Source organism: Crassostrea angulata, chromosome 2 (assembly GCF_025612915.1).
Source record: "Crassostrea angulata isolate pt1a10 chromosome 2, ASM2561291v2, whole genome shotgun sequence".
Classification (NCBI taxonomy): domain Eukaryota; kingdom Metazoa; phylum Mollusca; class Bivalvia; order Ostreida; family Ostreidae; genus Magallana; species Magallana angulata.
Window position 1 is genome coordinate 16,048,146 of NC_069112.1, and position 22,721 is coordinate 16,070,866.

A 22,721-nucleotide genomic window follows, 5' to 3' on the forward strand; every position below is an offset into this window, starting at 1 on the left:
CGATAAATACATTCGACTGGAACAGCACTTCCCCATATATTTGGAAGTTCAAATTAAACACGTATCAATAGTTTGAGCAATGTTGAACTTGAAAAGTGCTGCTAGAATCCCATGTTATGTGTTGCTTTGATGCAGCATCCGTTTTTAGAGCAAACTATATAAAGGTTAGAAATGTGTTTGGAGAACTTGACGAATAACTAATCGTTGGAAGAGAGTATAGGATTCTAGCAGTAGCTTTTCTAAAACTGTGATGATTTTACTTTACTTGATATGTTTATTGTTTTACGGAAGTCGCGGGGTAGTGTTGTCCATAGGCTTCCTAATTCTATCCGCGTAATGTATGTCCCTTTAATGATAAAACATTGTACAGTGACAAGCTTCAGAAGAAAAAAAACCGTTTATCCGATGTCCTCACTTAAACTTAATTATGACAATTTAACGAGTAAAATTTACAAAATCCTATTATATCTGCCTTGACAAACAACATAAGGTGTACCGATTTAATTAGTAAAAGTTTAACAGTGTTTTCATGTCCGTTTTGACAAACTTCATAGTAGAGGATTGGCTCCGCTTTTTTATATAGATTAATGTCTGTCCCATAAGTAAGTAAATGTTATACAGTGCTTTCAAATCCGTTTTGACAAGGTACATCGAACGGACTGTCTCAGTTTTCCTTGCATAAGTTAATGTTTGCCCCACTACTGAGTAAAAGTTCCAGAATGTTATCGTGTCCATTTTTACAAGCTGTACATAAGGGGCTTGATCCGCTTTTTTACAATAATTAATATTTGCCCCTTTGCTAAGTGATAGTTGTACAATGCTATCATGTCCGTTTTGACAAGCTACATAGAGATGACTGGCTCCATTTTCTTCACATAAATCAATTTCTGCCCCTCTACGGAGTAAAAGTTTTACAATGCTATCATACCCGTTTTGACAAGCTATAAAGAGAGGGCTACTTCCAGTTTTTTTCACTATTTTTCACTCTTTGCTGAGTAAAAGTTGTACAATGCTATCATACCCGTTTTGACAAGCTGTAAAGAGAGGGCTACTTCCAGTTTCTTCACAAAGATTAATATCTGCCCTTTTATTGAGTACAATGCCTTCTATGCTGTAAAGCTTGTTGGAACAAGCTACATAAAGAGGACTGTATCCGTTATCATCACATAAATTTATGTCTGCCCTTTACTTAGTAAAAGTTGTACAATGTTATCATGTCCATTTTGACAAGTTACATAAAGAGGACTGGCTCCGTTTTTTCACATAAATTAGTGTCTGCCCCTTTACCTAGTAAAACTTGTACAATGCTATCGTGTCCGCTTTCACATGCTATACACAGAGAGGACTGTCTCCATTTTCATCACATAAATCAATGTCTGCCCCTATACTGAGTAAAACTTGTAAAGTGCTATTAAGTCCATTATGACAAGCAAAATAGAGAGGACTGACTCCACATTTTGTTCTTATATTGAAATCTGCCCCTTGACTAAGTAATAATTCCACTGTGCTATCATGTAAGTTTTGACAAGCTACATAGTGAGGACTGAATCCGTATTCATTTGAAAATTTATGTCTGCCCCTTTACTGAGTAAAACTTGTACAGTGCTATCGTGTCCATTTTGACAAGCTACATAAAGAGGACTAGCACCGCTTTCCTTACATAGATTTATGTGTGCCCCTTTACTGAGTAAAACTTGTACAATGCTATCATGTCCGTTTTGACAAGCTACATAAAGAGGACTGGCACCGCTTTCCTTACAAAGATTTAAGTCTGCCCCTTTACCCAGTAAAAGTTGTACAATGCTTTCATATCCGTTTTGACAAGCTACATAAAGAGGAGTGACTCCGTGTTCATTACATAAATTAATCCTTGCTCCTTGACTGAGTAATAGTTTCACTGTGTAAATATGTCCGTTATAACAAGCAATAAAGAGAGGACTGATTCCATTTTCATCACACAAATTTATGTCTGCCCCTTTACTGAGTAAAACTTGTACAATGCTATCGTGTCCGCTTTCACAGGTTATATAGAGAGGACTGACTCCGTGTTTATTACATAAATCAATGCCTGCGCCTTGTCTGAGTAATAGTTTCACTGTGCTAATATACCCATTATAACAAGCAATATAGAGAGGACTGTCTCCATTTTCATTACATAAATCAATGTCTGCCCCTTTACTGAGTAGAAGTTGTACAGTACTATTAAGTCCGTTATGACAAGCAAAAAAGAGAGGACTGACTCCACTTTTTGAACATATATTGAAATCTGCCCCTTGACTAAGTAATAATTCCACTATTCTTATATGTCCGCTATGACAAGCTACATAGAGAGGACTGAGTCCGTTTTCATCAGACAAATTAATGTCTGCCCCTTTACTGAGTAAAACGTGTACAGTTCTATTGTGTCCGTTTTGACAAGTTGCATAGAGAGGACTGATTCCGTTTTCAGTACATAGATTTATGTCTGCCCCTTTACTGAGTAAAATTTGTACAATGCTTTCATATCCGTTTTGACAAGCTACATAAAGAGGACTGACTCCGTGTTTATTATATAAATCAATGCATGCTCCTTGACTGAGTAATAGTTTCACTGTGCTAATATGTCCGTAATAACAAGCAATATAGAGAGGACTAACTCCATTTTCTTCACATAAATCAATGTCTGCCCCTTTACTGAGTAATAGTTTCACTGTGCTATCATCTCCATTTTGACAAGCTACATGGAGAGGACTGCTTCCGTTTTCATCACACAAATTAATGTCTGCCCCTTCACTTATTAAAAGTTGTACAATGTTATCATGTCCGTTTTGACAAGTTACATAGCGAGGACTGATTCCGTTTTCATCACACAAAGTAATGTCTGCCCCTTGACTTAGTAATAGTTTCACTTTGCTATCATGTCCGTTTTGACAAGTTGCATAGAGAGGACTGATTCCGTTTGCATCACACAAATTAATGTCTGCGCCTTGACTTAGTAATAGTTTCACTGTGCTATCATGTCCGTTTTGACAAGTTGCATAGAGAGGACTGATTCCGTTTTCATCACATAAATTTATGTCTGCCCCTTCACTGATTAAAAGTTGTACAATATAATCATGTCCGTTTTGACAAGTTACATAGAGAGGACTGATTCCGTTTTCATCACATAAATTAATGTCTGCCCCTTGACTTAGTAAAAGTTTCACTGTGCTATCATGTCCGTTTTGACAAGTCGCAGAAAGAGGACTGATTCCGCATTCATTACACAAATTAATGTCTGCCCCTTTACTGAGTAAAAGTTGTACAGTGCTATCGTGTCCGCTTTCACAAGCTATACAGAGAGGGTTGAATCCGTTCTTTGTACATGAATTAATGTTTGCTCCATTGCTCAAAAAAAGTAGTGCATTGCTATCATTTCCGTTTAGACAGGCAATAAAGAGAGGACTCGCTCCATTTTCTTCACATAAATTAACGTCTGCTCCCTTACCGAGTAAAACTTGTACAATGCTATCATGTCCTTCTAGACAAGCAATAAAGAGAGGACTGATTCCGTTTTCATCACACAAATTAATGTCTGCCCCTTCACTAATTAAAAGTTGTACAATGCTATCATGTCCGTTTTGACAACTTACATAGAGAGGACTGATTCCGTTGTCATCACATAAACTTATGTCTGCCCCTTCACTGATTAAAAGTTGTACAATGCTATAATGTCCGTTTTGACAAGTTACATAGAGAGGACTGATTCCGTTTTCAGTACATAGATTTATGTCTGCCCCTTTACTGAGTAAAACTTGTACAGTGCTATCGTGTCTATTTTGACAAGCAACATAAAGAGGACTGGCACCGCTTTCCTTACATAGATTTATTTCTGACCCTTCACTGAGTAAAAGTTGTACAATGCATTCATATCCGTTTTGACAAGTAACATAGAGAGGACTGACTCCGTGTTCCTTACATAAATTAATGTCTGCCCCTTGATTTAGTAATAGTTTCACTGTGCTATCATGTCCGTTTTGACAAGCTACATAGAGAGGACTGATTCCGTTTTCATCACACACATTAATGTCTGCCCCTTCACTGATTAAAAGTTGTACAATGTTATCATGTCCGTTTTGACAAGTTGCATAGAGAGGACTTGCTCCGCTTTTTCCATATAGATTAATGTCTGCCCCTTTACTAAGTAAAACTTGTACAGTGCTATCGTGTCCTCTTTCACAAGCTACATAGAGAGGACTGATTCCGTTTTTATCACACAAATTAATGTCTGCCCCTTGACTAAGTAATAGTTTCACTGTGCTCTCATGTCCGATATGACAAGTTACATAAAGAGGACTTGCTCCGCTTTTTCCATATAGATTAATGTCTGCCCCTTTACTAAGTAAAACTTGAACAGTGCTATCGTGTCCTCTTTCACAAGCTACATAGAGAGGACTGATTCCGTTTTTATCACACAAATTAATGTCTGCCCCTTGACTAAGTAATAGTTTCACTGTGCTTTCATGTCTGTTTTCACTGGCTACATACAGAGGTGTAATTCCATTATTTTTACATGAATTAATGTCTGCTCCATTACGTTGTAAGAGTTTTACAATGCTATCATTTCCTTTAATGCACGCTATGTGCAGAGGACTAGATCCGTCTTTTAAACATAAATTAATGTCGGCTCCGTTGTGTAATAAAAGTTGCACAATGGTTTCATTTCCGGTTTGACAAGCAATATAAAAAGGACTTGCTCCGCTCGTATCGCATAAATTAACATCTGCTCCATTCTTTAGTAAAAGTTGAACAGTACTTTCGTATCCATTTTTACAGCATATATAAAGAGAATTTGCTACAGATTTCGTTTGAAAATTGATGTCTGCTCCTTTACTCAGTAATATTACAATAGTACTGTCATGGTTGTTTTCGCTGGCTATGTGAAGAGGTGTAAATCCATTGTGTTTACATAAATTGACGTCTGCTCCTTTGCATATTAAAAATTGTACGACGCCATCATATCCGTTTTCACACGCTAAATAGAGAGAACTGGCACCATTTGTCATACACGAATTAATGTTTGCTCCCTTTCTAAGTAAAAGGTGTGCAATCCTATAATGTCCGTTTTGACATGCTATATGAAACGGTTTTGCTCCGTTATCATCACATAAATCAATTTCTGCTGCATGACTCAATAAAAGTCGTACTGTACTTATATGCCCATTATAGCAAGCTATATAGAGAGGGCTGACTCCACTCTCAGTGCATAAATTGATATCTGCTCCATTACTCAGCAAAATTTGAACGGTTTTATTTCGTCTTGCTTTACTGGAACTCTGGTCCTCAGTCTCGTTGTTGGTAGTTGAATTATTCCCAGCAGCTAGCAGCAAAGGAGTCAAGTTCATTTGTGCAGTCAATAAATTCACATTAAACCCCAACCTAATGAGTTCATCGAGTATTTCAAAATTATGGAACATTGATGCGATATGAATAGGACTAAAGTTTTCCCATTTTTCTGTCAAATATTCTTTTGACGTGTTTTTCAAAAGAAAATCGAACAAATCTAAAGAGCCATTGCAACAAACTGAAGAAAAGAGAAAGTCATCAATAATATCAGTCTGCATGCCTTTAAAAACCTTTAAACAATGTTCCGAAAGTTGTGTATGGCAATATACAATCAGTGCACAAAGAGGTGATATCCCTTTTTTTAGTTTTAAAAACGAAAGTCTCGTAAAATATAACTTTTTAGCTACATTGGGTTCTTGTTCCTCTGGGAGTTCTTTCTTTTCCAATAATAATGGAAGTTTTCCTGGTTGATCCTCAAATTCTTTTATTAAAACTTGTATCATCCTCGTGTCTTTCAAACAAGGATTGAGAACAACATGTATGAAATGCTCTCCCAAAAGATCAGTAAAGAGTCTTTGTCCAAGATCGGCAATGTGTTTGTCACTTAAATATATTGTAAATCTATCGTTTTGGGAGTTATTATCTATTAATTTTACTCTTTTTCTGAAAAAACTGACATCGGCGTACTTTATTGCAACTGTTGGATAATCTGTTCCAAAAACAAGAGTGGTAACTTCCATCACAAAGTCGTGATAAAAATGATAGGTATCGCCAATCATCTTAACAAAAAAACCCTGCAGTGTTTTAAGAGTGTCCCCAATAATATACGGTGCTGTGCTGTCCTGCATTCCACACAGTTTCAATGCTAGTTTAAATTTTTCTCTCGAATTCTCGTTTTCCGATAAATCGTTGATGCTAAGACCATCGTTCAAAAAAGCAAGAAGAACTAGAGCACAGTATTTTTCTTTACATGATGTTCTGAAACTTCTTATTTCTTTTTCAACAACTAAGATTGGCTCTTTGAAAAATTTTAGGAATCCATCATTTATTTTTCGGGCATTGGTGAAATATAGTTTGCATAATAGGGGAAAGTATTCTTCAATTTCAAAAATTTCAGCAAACTCTTTCTTTAATAATTTATAGTTGTTCGAGTGAATGTTCCAAATTTTCAGTTTTTCACCATTATTGAGTCTTAGATTGACATTATTAATGTCTACAGAGTTTGCTTTATCCATTAAAAGGCATGTTACTCTTTCATCACACAAAATATATTTCCTGCATGACAGAAGAACTTTCACTTTCTTCAAACAAATTTTCAATGTCTCCTCATGTGATTCCCAAGAATTGTATGCAATTTCATCAAAATACTGTTTGCCAATTGGATCATTAAGGACAAAAATGGATTTGTTTTGTATTGCTGACGAATACAAATATGAAATTTCCTTTACCTCATTTACAAGTTTCACCATCCAACCTTGACTCCTATATTTCAAAGCAATGTGTTGAATAATGGCAGACTTTCCTGCACCTGAATGACCTGTTACAATCACCAAATTCTGATTTCTGGTAAGTTTTTCTACTTCTTTACATGCGTTTGTTACGACAAAATTTTTGTTTTCTTCCTGCCACTGCTCAAAAATGTTTTGATCAAGCTGAGGTTCTGAAAAAAATAAATGGTTGTATATATTAATTTTGTTTTTTACAGATAAAGCATTTCAATCATTTCAATTATCATATAACAAAACCCCACTGAAATCTTTATGTGTCGCCTGTTAAACTAAGTCCAGTAATTCAGCACTGTCTTTCATCTCGGTCATTAAGTCACATAAATCTGTTTCTTTGGATTCTTTTTATTCAAAGGCTTGCAGTGATATACTCATTAGCTGCAATCGGGGTAAAATCAAACACCGAAACAAGCAACGACAATAAGACAAAAGAAAGACATAAAACGTAAAATCTGTCTACCATTTCACTGATCATAAAATTCATTTTGGTTAGCCAAACGACAAAATAAGCAGATTTAAGCAGGTAGAGAAACTCAAAAACTCAAAAAACAACGCGAAGAACGAATTCAAAACCTCTATAATCCAAGATTTGACAATACGTTAAACAATATATAAAAAGAATTCTACATTTTTGGTCATCATATTCTGATATCTTAGGTGTATTAACTGACCAGTTCTATTATCCTAGGCCTCAACGTATCAACTCGCGGGGTGTTAAGGAAACATATAAAATCTGAGTTACACGTTATTCCTTGAAATCACAAATATTGGTTATCATTTACCTATTCAAATTTTGAACAACGAAATTAAATGTTAAAAATGAATCTGAAGGTTTAAAGGTAGACAAGGAAACCGCATGAAGTTTCAAACCCCAGGCCCGATATTTAAAATCCCCTTATGATAAATAGTGAATGTTTTAAAGGCCCCGGAACTCAAATACAAAGGATACCAACATTATATGACATTTTTAACAACCAAAGTAGGAGCTTTGATGTTTCCAAGCCCAATGACGTTCTCTTATAATAAATACTATAGGCTGTCCCAAGATATTTATTATGCACATTTGGTCGATTTCTAATAAAAATACACCTACATGTGAAAGAAGTGCAATCGAAATCGATGAAAGGGAAAGTTTCAAAGATAACTTCATTCACAAATTATCATTTTTCCCTCGTAAAAATTGACAGGAATGAAAAAAAAGTAGACTAATTGTTCTCGAACAATTAGAGGTCTTTCCACATCATTATTTTGATTATATTATGTTTCGTTTCAATATGAATAATAAAACATTTTCTCTGCGTTACTTCATTAAAAAAAATAAAAAAAACCTAGAATATGCAAATTTTTTGTTTGACCTTGACTTTTGACCCTTAGGTCTGGTAAATGTCAACATTTCAATTTGAAGTGGTTTGATGGGCCTACGAAGTAAGGTTCAAAAGTTGTAGGTGTTTTCAACAAACTTGAGAAACTTTCAGGGGCGAGAACTGCTAGAAGAAGGCCTCGGGCCCTTTCGGTATGAATTGAAGAACCCTCTAAGTTTACTGAAAACATTGGTAAAAGTTTAAAGTCTCTATCTCCACCGGTCTATGAGAAGTAGCGATATTAAGCATTTTGTACTATAGGGGCAATAACTTTATAATTGTTTCAAAATAAGAGCTAAAGGGTTATATTTTGAATTGTCTTAAGAAGTCCTATTACATCCATTAAAAAAGTTTTTCTCTACCACCCTAAACAAATAAGATATAAAAACTCATAATTAAAGGATTTCCAAATGACCTTGACCTTTGACCTTCATGTCATTTTGTTTGGCCAAGGTTGACGCTTTTATTCCAAGTGGTCCGAGGTCTCTATGACAAATAATAAAAGAATTGGAAGTGATTTTTTAGAAATTTAAAAACTTTCAGGGGCAATAACTACTAGAAAGGGGGCTCATATCCTTTAGGTATAAATAGATTGAAGAATTCCCTAAGTTTAACGAAGGCATTGGTAAAAGTTCCAAGTCTCTATCGCTTATGGTTTCAGAGGAGTAACGATATCAAGCTTTATTTACACAAGGGCAATAACTTTGAAAGTTCTTGGAGGTATCAAGCAAAGGGTCATTTGGTACCAAAACTGTTAATGTCAATAACATAAAGAAAAAATTATTTCAATATCTCTTGAAACAAAAAGGCTGTCCCTGGGGGAAAAAAAAGAAGAAAAACTAGAGACGAGCTCGTTGCAAGCAACGATTAGGTTTTCCGTCGTAGCTGCGTCATACTTGTGACGTATTACAAAAAATTGATAGCTAACCATAGTACAATATTAGATGTATAAACATTGAGAAACAAATTATTATATTCCATGCTAGAGAATTCGTCTGGATCTGCATCGGTCGTGTGCAGTACGAACCGGGTGAGGGAATGTTGGCGTAAAGTGTATAAGGTATAAGGTTGTGGCGCGCTGTGGGCCGTAAGCTTAAACGAAGGGTAGGTTTGCCGTATTCCCGAAGGTCCACCAGTATACAGTTCCAGAGAAATAAACAGGCCATTGATGCAGGATTCCACATAAATTGGACGAGACTCAACGATGGCAACATTATAACAATTTAACAGACAGACATGTTACAAACAAGTCGGATATGGCCAGTAGTGGCCTCCGGACTCAAGACTCTGGGAGAGTCGGACGTGGCCGGGGCTGGCCGCCGTATTCCAGACTGCGCATTGACAATTGTACATAACTATTTATAAGAATCTTAACAATGAGTATAAATTGACAGGTAATGATATAAGTAAGCTGAGTGAAAGGTTCACAGATATAAAATAATTAAATAAACTCAATGAGTCTTTGATGTCCAAGAAATGAAAATCTGATAATTGCACAATATTAACAGTCCTTGATACATGACACTTTGTCTCTTTAAAATCACATATAAAGTCTGAAAAGTGTCAATCACTAAATAAATAGTAACTTTGTAAGAAATAAACTGTGAGAAAAATTACGAAACAGATGTTGAATTTTACAAGTAAAGTCCAAAAAAAAATATAATTGTACAGTGCATTTTGCACGATGATACTACATGTTTATAAGCAAATACAAATCTTAACACGTTGTCTCTAGTTTGATTCGCCGCATTTTATTCACATAGTGGGACTGTGGTTATGTCCGGTACGAAGGTAAAAAGACCATTGACAAACGTTTTAAACGCATTTTTATCGAAAGCAAGCGCAAATGAATCTCTTAGTATATATGCGGAGATCCTGGAAATTTTACAGGGGGTTTTGAAGAATAATTTTGTATTTCGAGGAGGGGGAAAATGCGCAGACCAAAAATAATTTTTTTCCGGGGTGGGGGTTGAAAAGTCAGACGGTTATTTGAGTTTGCCAAGGGATGTCCGATGCATATTTGGTAAGTTTATATTGTACACGTAATTGAACGAAATTTCGCTGGGGGGGGGGGGGGGGGTCTGGAACCATTCCACTTCTAGATATGCGCATGGAGAAGACCGATGTCGATAATTTTACTGTAATTTTAACCATTTTTATTTAATTATTCATGTTCATAATTATCAGAAAACCAATATTACCTTTCAAAGCAGTTAAAACTTAAAACTTTAGATACGAACCATTTAGTCTCGGTGAGTATTGCGTCCGCGTACGAAAGAAATGGCAATTTTCAAGAAATTCGGATGGACGATCTATGTCCTAGGTCGTCCATCCGATTCTTTTTCAGACTAAAAGCTACAGACCTGCAGTTAGATATTGTCAAACTCTTATTGATTATGTCAATTTGTTTATCTCAAAGAATCATTTTTAAAATCAATAAAGTTTCACCTTAAAAAAAAGAAAGAAATGGGGCACAATTTTCAATGTTAGCATTTTACAATTTTATGGTCTAATAAAATTTCAAGAAACAACTCTTCATTGCTTTATCCGAAATATTGCATGAAAAAAAAATTTACATCGCATTTTTTAAATTACAAAAGGATATTCAAAATGAACTTGGATTAAACGCTAACATACAAGCATAAAGAGAGACTGAGAACCACCTTCTCTTTTTTTTTACATCAAAAGAAATTCAAAAATAAATCAAAATATATTTTTTCTTTGTATGCGTTAATGAATATGTAGATCAGCACCTACTTAACAGATTGTTACACGGGTCTACAACGATGACAAATATCGAAAATGCAATATTGTGGGTGAAGGATGAATGTGTAGTTTGTTTTTTAAGTTTTTTAAGTTTATTTTTGATACATGTAATTATATTTATCTGGATCGGTTATGTCTGTTTGTTTGTTTTGTTTATTAAAAAGGGGAATTAAGAAATGAGTAATTTCCAGGCACGTAGCATCGTTTTTAAAAGGGGGGTGGCAAACTCATCCAACAAATCTTGACAAGCAAAAAAAGAAAGAGAAAAAAGAAGAATTTTGAATTTTCCAAAATTTCACTCATAATTTCATGATTTTCATACCATTTTTTTATATGCTACCAAAAACGGGGGTAGGGGGGGCAACTCCATGATAATTCCATTTTTTTATGTAAATTCTAAAAAAATAGTTGCTGCAAGAAAAAGTGGGGAGAGGACATGTTTATGTGATATAACATGCGAAACTGATTTCATTCCACCCACAAGCTTGAAATAATAAAATAATTTTAATGAAAACAATATAAATAGACGTCATAAATCCCAAATCAAACGACATATTACCACTTGATTCTGCGCGTCTTTTTAATGAATTTATAAACAGCGGCAAATTCTAAAATGTATTTTTAAAGGTAATGTTAGCTGCAAGTCTGTAGACCTTGTATGAAAAATTTCGGATGGTAGTCAATTTTTCCGGGATACAGACCGAGCGGTACATATATTCAGCTAAGGTAACTAAGAATGCTTCCAATAAAATACTTTGTTGAGTAATGAAAGCTTTTAAGAAAGCAATACTTATATTTGTTTAAAATATAACACCCCAATACTTCGCATTACATTCGCTATTTCTAGAACAAGCAGAACCAGTATCAGTCCGACCGGCCTCACCATATACATTATTGAAATTTAATTGTCCTAGCATTGCATTGCTGTGCATGTACACAATTTCTTTTGAAAATTAAACACTTAAAGAGTTCATCTATATGGCTACACATAACGTACACACGTGATTCAAAATAACCCAGACGGAAAACGGTAAAGAATTCAGTCATTGAGTCTACATTTTATAGAACTTGTAACAAAAACACATTGCGGGTCTGAATGTTTGTTAATATGTCAATCTATCAATATACAGTTTGTTAATTATTTTCGATTGCTAAGGCTACAGCGTATTTGATGAACATTGAACAACATTTTTTCCATGCCACTTTTTTCCATGGAAGATATAGCGAGTACAAGTATTTAAAGCATTTATAAAATTTATTTAATTACCTCTTTAGAATTGTGTATGGAATAAATAATTTATAAGTTGCTGCTGAAGGTTGTTTGATATTTTCGTTTGTAGATGTTTTGCAAGTAAAAAACGTGAAGCGCGGGGCAAGTCATAATTAATATCCCTAACAACCGTAACTTAAAACTAGCGGCTTTTGATTCAAATATTATCGTATACGAATATTAAGTTCACTTTTTAAAATCATCTCCACGATGATAATTATATTATATCCATCGCAAATCAGTATTTTTTTTTGCTTTTATCGGGAGCAATCCCGCGTTCGTTTAAATTGCTAGCGTACATTTGTCATGCCAGTAATACACATTGTGCTTTATAAGACGGCCGTGTATACGTATTGTAGAAAAGTTGAGTTTAATTACCATGCATTGGAACCATTTTGTTAACACATCTCCCAGTACTGAAACAATTCAAAATGTCTCTGTTACAGTAACACAGTGGGGCGTTAAACGCGCACGTCCAGCTCTACAAGCACATGCACCAGTCTGTCGTCTAGGCGACGGCCTGAATACAGCTAGCGACTCGCCTATCGATCGGTTACCTGAGTCTCGCAATGCATCTAAATATAGACAGGGGCACAGTAATGAAACAAACAACAAAAATAAGGTCAAAGAGGTTCATCTTTATGAATTGAAAATGTACATATGAATAAAAACATTTGGGAATTTTATGTGGAATTATTTTTGCGCGCTACATGTATCAGTTAGTGCATTACAAGAAGCCCTTTCATAACCTCATAAACGTGCGCACCCCCACAAAAATGGACCGAACTGACAACAATTGTTTCTGCAAATACTGACTATAAATTATGAAAACATTAAATTGAATACCATGGAAGGATTCAAAATTAATTTCTTTACAACTTTGCTTCAATAATGCATTAGAAATTTTTATTCCTTTTTAAGTTATTAACAAGAAACTTTGGACGCCTCTAACTCCCTAATTATAGGGGCCAGCTCCTTTTTCGGTATACCGAATGAAAGGTCTGGGTAAGACCAAGAACTTTTAAAATACATGTTATAACAAATTTTTATCAGATAGAAAACTAACACGGAAAAAACGCAATTTTTTTTTGATTTTTTTTCTTACCTTTGTTTCAACATCTATACCACCCCTTTTATTTGCATTTAAATAATAAATAAAATATATCTCGCACAAATTTAATGCATTAGCTTCCAAACCAGCCCATCTTTGAGACTCTGCCAGTCATCGTTAAAGCTAAACCCCCCCGGACAAAAGAAGTCGTTAAATTTTACTAAAAGGGGAATAACTCAAAACCGGATAGGGATTTTCCTCAACTAAAATATGCAACGACAACATCACACGGCATTTTATCAGTCCTGAAAATTTCAAAACAATCGATGAACAAACGAGCGAGATATTAAGGATCAAAGTTGGCGTCTAGAAGAAAAAAAAAATAATAAGAAATTTGAAAATTTTTCAGAATAATAGTAAGGTTTTCCGCTCCCAGCGGAAAACCTTAAAAACAACACAAAAATACAAAAGGTCTTTCACCTGGAAGGTTGAAAGACCTAATTATTTAAGACACTTTCAAAAAATATAACACTTCATAACATTGAAAAATTTAAATGTTGCAAATCTTTTAGTATTTCCCCAAAACATATATATTTTCATATCTCCTTACTCTTACATAAATATTTGAATGCAAATCATACCATTTTTATTAAATTTTACTTGGTATGAAAGTTCCTCATGTGAGAATTATTGTTCCTAAGTCCCAAGGCCCATACACCTTGGGGACTTTTCAATTGAAGATTTCCTGAATATTGTTTTGGAATGAAAAATACATGCACATTTCATTATAGACCTATATAACTAAATATATTCTCCCTAATGCAAAACCAAGTCAAATAAATAAAGGGGAAATTTATCTTTTATAGGATTTATATATGCCAAACTGGGAGAAATTCAAAGCCATCCTCCCATCTCCTTAAGGTTGTATGGGACATCTGTTGATATTAATATGGATTGATGTACATTATAATGAAAAAGTTTCACCGGTTTAGAATTTTCTTTCACAATATTTTACCAAAACGTTAAGAACAATTTGAAAAAGTTAACATTTTTAAATCCTCAGCGGGATTCGAACTCATGACTTACAGATCGGTAGTGCAATCTCTAACCCACTGCGCTACGTCGTAAAATGACAATGTTTAATGGAAGAAAACTATTTATAAAATTATACTTCATTTTATTGTTTATTTCAATAAATAATACGACACACCATCAAGATGTCCCATACTACCCTACATGTTTATAATGTTCCAATTATCAAATTAAATCTATTCATTTCGCTAATATTTCAAAATAGCGGTCCCCATACAATTTGCCTCAGTTCAAATCAGCCGGGACCGGAAGTACACGCTTCCAGATTTACTTTTTAGCGTACTGCGTCATCAAAAAGTGGTGTATAGAGCCACCTTAAAGGGTGCAACTGCAATGCAAGTAATAAAAAGTGTTTATCATTAGCGGTCGCCTTGTAGATATTTGTTTGTTCATTAAGCATTAGAGCTTCGGTGCATTTATAATGCCTTATGATACAAAAAATTTCATAAAGCAGCATTATATCATTAACAGCTGGAAATGTCAACGGTTAACGCAATAATTCATTGCATTAAGCGTTGCAATTATAATGTATAATGGTATTTATATCATTAGGCGACGTTGTATTTTTAACAGTTGATCCAAACCCCTAACATGTTGTTTTTGTCGGATATTGTAGGCGCCTAAAATTTTCTTGTATTGGGCGGGAATGAAAGTCTTAAACTTCACTATTTCTTCATGAAATCGATAAGATAAAACACTGTTAAAAAATAAGAATCCGGGGCACTTGTACGGCAGAAAAAACCTAGAGTACATCTTGACTTTAGTAGAAAGAAAAAATATGGTTTAATGAGAGGATCTCAACAACTATTAAAAAAAGAGTCCAGGGTTTACGTAACACAAGGGACCTACTGTACAACAATTTTAAATTTGATTGTAATCATATCAAATTAAATTGAGCAGTAAGAATACCAAGTCATTTACCTGAACATAAAACTTGATTTATTAAATGCATACAATCAAAAAAGCATTAAATAATTCTTGGTACTAGTTTACATTCGATTGATTCTGAGTACAAATTAACAAAAACCAAGAACGGCTTAGCAAATGAAAGTTCAAATGTTTTTAAGTACGATTTACAATTGTCGACTTATTTTTGGTACGAGTTATTCAAAATTTTACATAAAAATGTTTTCTGAGCCAAGAATGCGGAATCAAAATTTCCGGGAATATCAATTTTTAAACCTCAATATCTCCGTAATGCAACGTCCGATTTTCGAAAGGTTTTCAGTCTAATTTCATTTTAAAAGTTATGTTTTCTTACTTATGATTAATAACAAATTATTGCTCAGGAATAAGTTAAAACAAAAAGATTTTCAACCGTCCTGGCCCCTTATTTAAAGGGTTTTCTTGATATCAAACAAAAGGTTTTATAAAAAAAAAACATATTTTGTTCAACAAGTGTTCACGAATTGTTAACCGTTCTCGAGATACCTGAACAAGTGTGTTTTAGAGTCCGACGCTTAAACCCCTTACTGGGGCCACCAACAAAAAAGATCCCAGTGGGCATGCAACGTTGTTTCAACGTTGAGGAAAGGTTGAATTCAAGTTGCAACGTTGATCAACCATTGTCTAACGTTGATTCAACGTTGAGGTTTCTGAAATGAAACTGACCTCATATTTTCAATTTTTTATCATTTTAGAATTTAGCTTTAACTTATATTTTGTAAATTGTGGAAGTAAGAAATAATGTGTTTTACAAATATTTATATTAATTTGAATGTATTTTCATCTTATTTGATTTCGAAGTAAATTATTATGTTGTTGTTTTTTCTATTTTAATATCAAAGATTTTCTTTTTGTGAAATGTTAGATATTTTTTTTTCCATTACATTTTAAAATAAAAGATTGTTTTGATACAAGAAAATTGAGATTGAGCTGTGCGTACAGCAAATGGCTAATTGCATTTTAACTAGGCCAATGATAAGGGTATGTGCAGACCCAGCACAACTGCAAGCACTGGCGATCTTGGGAGTTTTGCAATTTACGAGGCTGCTTTATGTCAGCTTCACACTAAAGACGCTATTGGTGAACAAAGAAATTCAATTCTTAGGTACACCTCGTGCAGTCATACACGGTTTTTATGTACAGTAAAATGCAGTATTTCTAAGCTTTTGAACTGTTGTGACTATTTTATATTTTAAATTTGAATATTGTGGGAGTTATTTTTAGAACAGTCTGCAGAGTGCGAATGATGACCTGATTATTGTGAATTCTACGTTTTTGTGTTTACCTCCTTTTTTTATATGGAAAACAAGCATAACTACCATTTGCGGAATGTACGCGTGGTTCTTTGTGTTCATTTCCCAACAGCGTTATGGAAAACATTATGAAATACAAAGTTCAACATGTTAACAAGGACTTAATACAAAAGCTGTTTAAGAAAGGATGTACTCGTATATTACTAGGATTTAAATGAAGAGCAACGTTTTTACATTTGGATCACATCTTCTTTTAATAAAGTGTCAAAACACATTAAACAGCACAACATAATTCAAAATATGTGTATAAGAATAAATTAACAAAAACGTCACTTAATTTTAACTTTTTCTCAACGTCAAATCTACATATCGATTTTCAACCAGATGTTAACACTTTTTCTACGTTGAATCTTGAATTTTAACGTTGAAACAACATTAATTTTTTTTTTCACTTTCATATGCAACCTTTTTTCAACGTTGATGTCTGACGCTGAAACAACGTTGTTTCAAAGTTGACATGTCCGCTTGGATTAAGGTATTGTATTGCTAAGAGCATTATTTTGAGCAACTTTTGTTTTACAATGCTTTCCGAAATACTTCTCCTTTTCTAGATATTAATGATAAGATATTTGGACCTCTGGACCCTTGAGACCCTAATTACGTATTATGTATGATTAAACTAAGGTATTGTATGGATAAACAGCTGTACAATGAGCATTTTTGTTTCTTCGATCAATAACAAATTATTTCTCAGTAAAGAGTTATTATAAGAAAACTTTAGAGCCCTCTTGGCCCCGAACTTGAAGGGCCAGTCCTCCCTTTTCTTTGATACCAAATAAAATGTATCGTAAGTACAAACACACATTTTGTTCAACAAGTGTTAAGGAATTGTTGACCGTTCTAAAGATATCTGAACAACTGTGTTTTAGGGTCTGACCCTAAAACTCCTTACCGGGACCACCGACACAATTTTTTTTAGGTATCATATTGTTAAGAACATTATTCTAAACATTTTTCTAAACAACGCTTCTCAAAAAAAATTCTTCTATTCTATATATTAATGATAAAAGTTTTGGACTTCTGGTCCCTTGAAACCCTTAATTACGTAACATATAACTTCAGTTTCGATGTGTTTTGATATACAGCATATAGCACACATGTGTGCTTCTATAATTAATAACAAATGTTTGTTAAGTAAAGAGTTATTGCAAAAAGACTTTAGAGCCATCTTGGCCCCTAATTTGAGGGGCCAGCCCCTTTTTCTTGATATAAAAAGTCCGTGTTAATTGACACTTCGTTTGCATTACACATGTATTAACAAAATATTTATACGTCAAACGATATTACATAAATTGTGCGAAGATTTCGTGAAAAAAATTAGTGCCAATGTTCGAGCCCAGGCGAACTTTAACGCATTGCCTGTATTCTACTTTATCCCATTATCTAGACTCATTTATCTTCGATTCCTGAAAGTTCCGCTTTTCTAATACGATAATTTTCGCAAGAGTTCTGTGGACAATATCACCAGTAAAAAATCACAAAATCCCCAAAATTTAAAACCGGAAGTGTCGTCATCAGCTCAAAATTTTAAAATCCCGAGTAATGACCATGGCTACTCAGTCCTGAAAATTTGCTGCAAATCGATTGATTGGTTTTTGAGATATAACGCTCTAAAAAAAAGTCAGAAAAAGAATGATAATAGAGAAGAAGAATCTTTAGAAAACCACTAAGGTCTTCCGTTGAAAATTGAAGACACAAATAAAGAAAAGGTAACAATAGGGTCCAATAATAAAGAAAAAAGAAACCGTAGAATAACAAGAGGGTCTTCCGTTTCCAACGGCAGACATGTAAGAAAAGAGAAAAAAAGGCCAGGTGTCCTTTTCTAATAATACACCATTTTCTAACTTCATATGTTGTGTTTGTGCGTATGTCCCAGTCACATCAAGAAGCATCAGAGTCTTAATATCATTTACAAAGTAAATATCCATAATCAAATTACAAATCGATTATTTTCATTGCAAACATTTTCGCAATTCCTTTATTTGCTCTTCAGCAATAATATTAAGTACAAAATAAAAACATTTTTAGGTACATAACGCTCAGCTATGTTAAGGGTGTCCATAAAAAAATAGCGATATTTATCACATAAAATGTTAGCCTTTGAATAATATTGATATTCAGTTCCAAAATATTGTTACACAAAGTGATATTTTATCGATATACAAATTAGATAATTCGTTATAGCATGGGCAAATTTTGAGAACACCCTGTCACGTGATACTGCTAAAAATAGATGAATGAGGAATAACACGGAAAATTGCAAAGTGCAAGGGCTTAATATAAACAAATATAAATATTTTTGTTTCTAACTTGTAAAATGAACATCAAATATGTCGAAAAGTGCTAGTTGCTTGAAATATCCAAGAAAAAAACAATTATTAAATTCAACGTAAACAGTGTATGAACAGCATTTTGCAAGGAATTCCCACAATTAACGCTTATTTATATAAAATGCGTAGTGATTTAGAACAGCTCCCAGCACTTTTTGATATAATGGGGATATAATGGTAAAACATGTTAATTTTCAATATATTTGATCAAGTGTATGCCCTTGCACTACTGCATTTTACCGCCTATTTTTTTCGGCGTCATTTGCGTGAAATTCAAACGCAACACTGACTAAGATCATGATTTCAATTTTCATTCATAAAAAAATCAAAAGCTGCGATATCACTAAAATAATGTTAGAATGTTGTTTCTGTTCACACCAGTCATCATTACCAAATTGTTGAAATTGGAAAAAATAATTCATCTTTTGCCTCTATAAGGGCGGGGAGAAAGGGTGGGGGGTTTAACATGGTTAAGTGTTGAGTTTGTAATTTACACATTAATGTTTCATAATGGTTTATGTTATCTTGCTGGTAAATAAATAAGAAATACTTTTAATATATGATCAGGTTTACTTGAAGTTATAATTAGTATTTTTCTAATAAATAAAGCAAAAAAATCTATTTTTATCAAGAATTTTTTATAATAATCAAGTTGACAAATACTATAGAGATTGCTCTTTTGTGACTAACTGCTCAACAAGACTAGTGTTTTCTGATTTTCAGGTTTATTCAGTCATGAAGTGGAATTTATGGAAATTGACCAATCTTCTTGCACAGTACATGTTCTTTTCGTCTGTCTTTTTTAAATTAAGAGGCAGTGCAGTTGATAAAAAAACCAATGCCTGAAATGATGAATATTTATTAATTTCAAATTTTATTTCAATATGTATAAATGAAAAATATTATGATAGGTTAGAATATATAGTAATATGATTTAAAAAAAAAAACAACAACCAAATATACATGAAGTTGGTGAGTTAAAGAAATATTTATAGAGTACCTACTTTTTATCAACACCCCGAAAAAGTGTCTCCAGTGGACCATTTACTGCTTAAATAATCCTGAAAATGAATGATATGTCATATGATAATTAGCAACTATTGTTCTAAACATAACATAAAAATTGAAAATAACTCATTGTGCACACTAATATATTAATAGTAATTTTAATTTCATTAATATCACAACAGACATTATCAAATGTTTATTCTTTAAAATGTGTGGAAAATTCTGTTTGAACAACACTTTAATTTTGTCTAATCATGTAATCTTCATAATATAAGGCTAAATGAAATAATACATTTCGATTTACATAAACAACAATACAGTCTTGTCTATATTCCATCCAGATCCTCACAGTAACCTTTGTAGTGCTAGCGCATACAGTGTTTGGACTTTCCATTGTTTACATTTTCTTGAACATGAGGAAATGCGAGCTATAATATTATCGCGATATGAGACTAGTAAAAAGCTTCAATGAGCCTCAACACTCTTTATGATCAAAATTAGCAAAACGCAGAACATTTACTTTGTCTGATCGAGTCACCAAACTGATGTTTAAAGACAATAATACATGAAAAACTAATGTAAATTAACAAGTAAGCAAAATCGAAGCCGAGGAATTTCGTTTCGTTTTTCTTTTATTCCATAGTACTGAATTATATAAAACAATATCTAGGGAAAGTACATATAAATCCTACCTTGTTCAGTTAAATCCTATCCCGATTTCCGTCCACATTGGTTGTAAATGAGTTAAATTCCCAGATATATCACTTAAGTTCGGTAGCGGGTTTAAAATTTTGCGCTCTCTGCGCAGGGTATTGCGCATTACTGTTGTAAAACGCAAATGTTAAGTAAAATGTTCAAATATACGGATTATCATGTAACGTTTTTATGTTAAAAAAAACGACTTATCAAAAAATTATATTTAGTAAATGGAATCGTTAGAATAATGTCATAAGTATTTTAATCATCTCGCCGCTTCTTCAAAATCGACGTTATTGTCGTCGGAATCAACGTCTTACGATGACGTCAGTTGATACTCTGACGTAACAATCGACAAAAATAAACGTCGTGCACTTTCTATTGCAGCGTCAATAATTAAAATCAAAACTATAATTTGCAAAATAAAAACATATACGCGATCCTTTTACGTTCTGTGTGAGTGGAAAGGTATTTTTCTTCTACTACAAAAAATTGAATTTTATTCGTAAACATCCTTTTTTTTTTTATATACATTTCTATATTACGTAAAATGGCTGGCACGGCACGTTCATAGGATCAAACTATGAGGGCGGATAGCATAAAAACCATCCGGTCAATTTCGTTTTAATTTGGCAAAATGTTTACTTATACGTTAACCTTTCATCGCTGAAAATTAAAAGAAAATCGTATGTTTGTAATTTTTTAAAAATGAAATTGAAAATGAAAACCCTCATTTTCCTATATAATCCTATATAGAATGTCGGTGATGAATCGGACATACGACCAAAATTTGATCGCAGCAAACAGATAAACTATCCGGTCAATTTACTTTATATTTTGCACATAGTTTTCTCATAAGTTGGCATTTCACTATAAAAAAATTAAAGGAAATCGTATGTTTGAAACATTCTCCCCCGAGACTCCTTAAGTCCAAATGTTTATACTTATCACAGCTGCAAGCGCCGATGTGATGTAGTCAACCTCGACACGTCATCAGACGACTTAGGAATTTAATGATTTCGCGATATATAAATAATAGTTGATGTTTTTATTTCAGTACACCTTTCTTGAAATAATCTAATCCAATAATTAGTCATATTCATTTCGGTATATCTTTGTTAATTAATGCTTATGCAAATTTTTCTAACTCTCACATGGTAGAATTCTGATACCTTTCTTAACATAGCTGAGCGTTTTGGGGGCTTTTTTTTATTGGGGGGGGGGGGTCAAAACAAAGCATGGTTTGTAAACGCTTGTTTTATAATTATTTATCTGCAAGTCTATGTAAGCATTTTGAATTCCAATTTGAGACTATATGTTTGAAAGTTTTAAAAAAAAATTATATAATCATTGATTTTTTTAAAACAAAAGGTATATTACCTTCACGCTGAACAATAGCATCTTGCATAGAACATATTTTTATTTCTTTTACAGCGTCCTGATATGTGGTTCCATTTGACAGGTATCCCTCTAGTTCTTTAATAATTTGAAAAATATTGTTCCATGTTTTTTTGAAAACTGTGTCAGAAAGAGAAATTTTCTTAGGATGTCCATAAAATTGGTTTCGAATAATACGAATTCGTTCTATGTTTGCTGACAGACTCCTATCTCCTGTGCTAGGATCATTTCCCCATTGATTTGCGTGTGGTGGGATTGAGCACACGTTACGGAAAAGAACGTAGAGCAATGTGATATCGAAGTCTTGGTACTTTCCGCCATATACGAGTTGTGCCTGCTGTAAACTGATCGGGCACTTTTTGTGTTTTGGTGTTTTACCAATAAACGTTTTCAGCTTGCGGGACAGGGCTGAGGGTGATATTTCTTTCTTAAGAATATCCAGTAGTATATCAGTGCATGGACCCAGAATAATGCGACCTACGCGCGCAAGGTTTGTGGTTTCCCGGGTTGATTCATACTTTGATAGAGCCATCTTGTTGCGTGCCACGAATCATCAACATCTCTGCAAAAAAATATATTTCATGATTGTATGCTAAAACTGTATCACACTTTCAGGATATAATGTGTGCATGTCACACAGAACCTTTAGAATTTTCATTATATTTTCATTTAGAACATTACT

General features: G+C 33.7%; 1 protein-coding gene across 1 annotated transcript in view; it reads right to left on the reverse strand.

Annotated features, from left to right (window-relative positions):
* Positions 1-1,281: 1,281 nt before the first annotated feature.
* The window catches only part of LOC128171301 (uncharacterized), a 53,786-nt gene continuing 32,346 nt past the window's right edge, over positions 1,282-22,721 (reverse strand). The window contains exons 2-3 of the mRNA XM_052837072.1: positions 22,022-22,601; positions 1,282-6,964 (exon numbers count right to left, since the gene is read on the reverse strand). Of these exons, the coding sequence (XP_052693032.1) occupies positions 1,530-6,964; positions 22,022-22,571 (5,985 nt within the window). The 5' untranslated portion in view covers positions 22,572-22,601 and the 3' untranslated portion in view covers positions 1,282-1,529. The remainder of the gene's footprint in view (positions 6,965-22,021; positions 22,602-22,721) is intronic.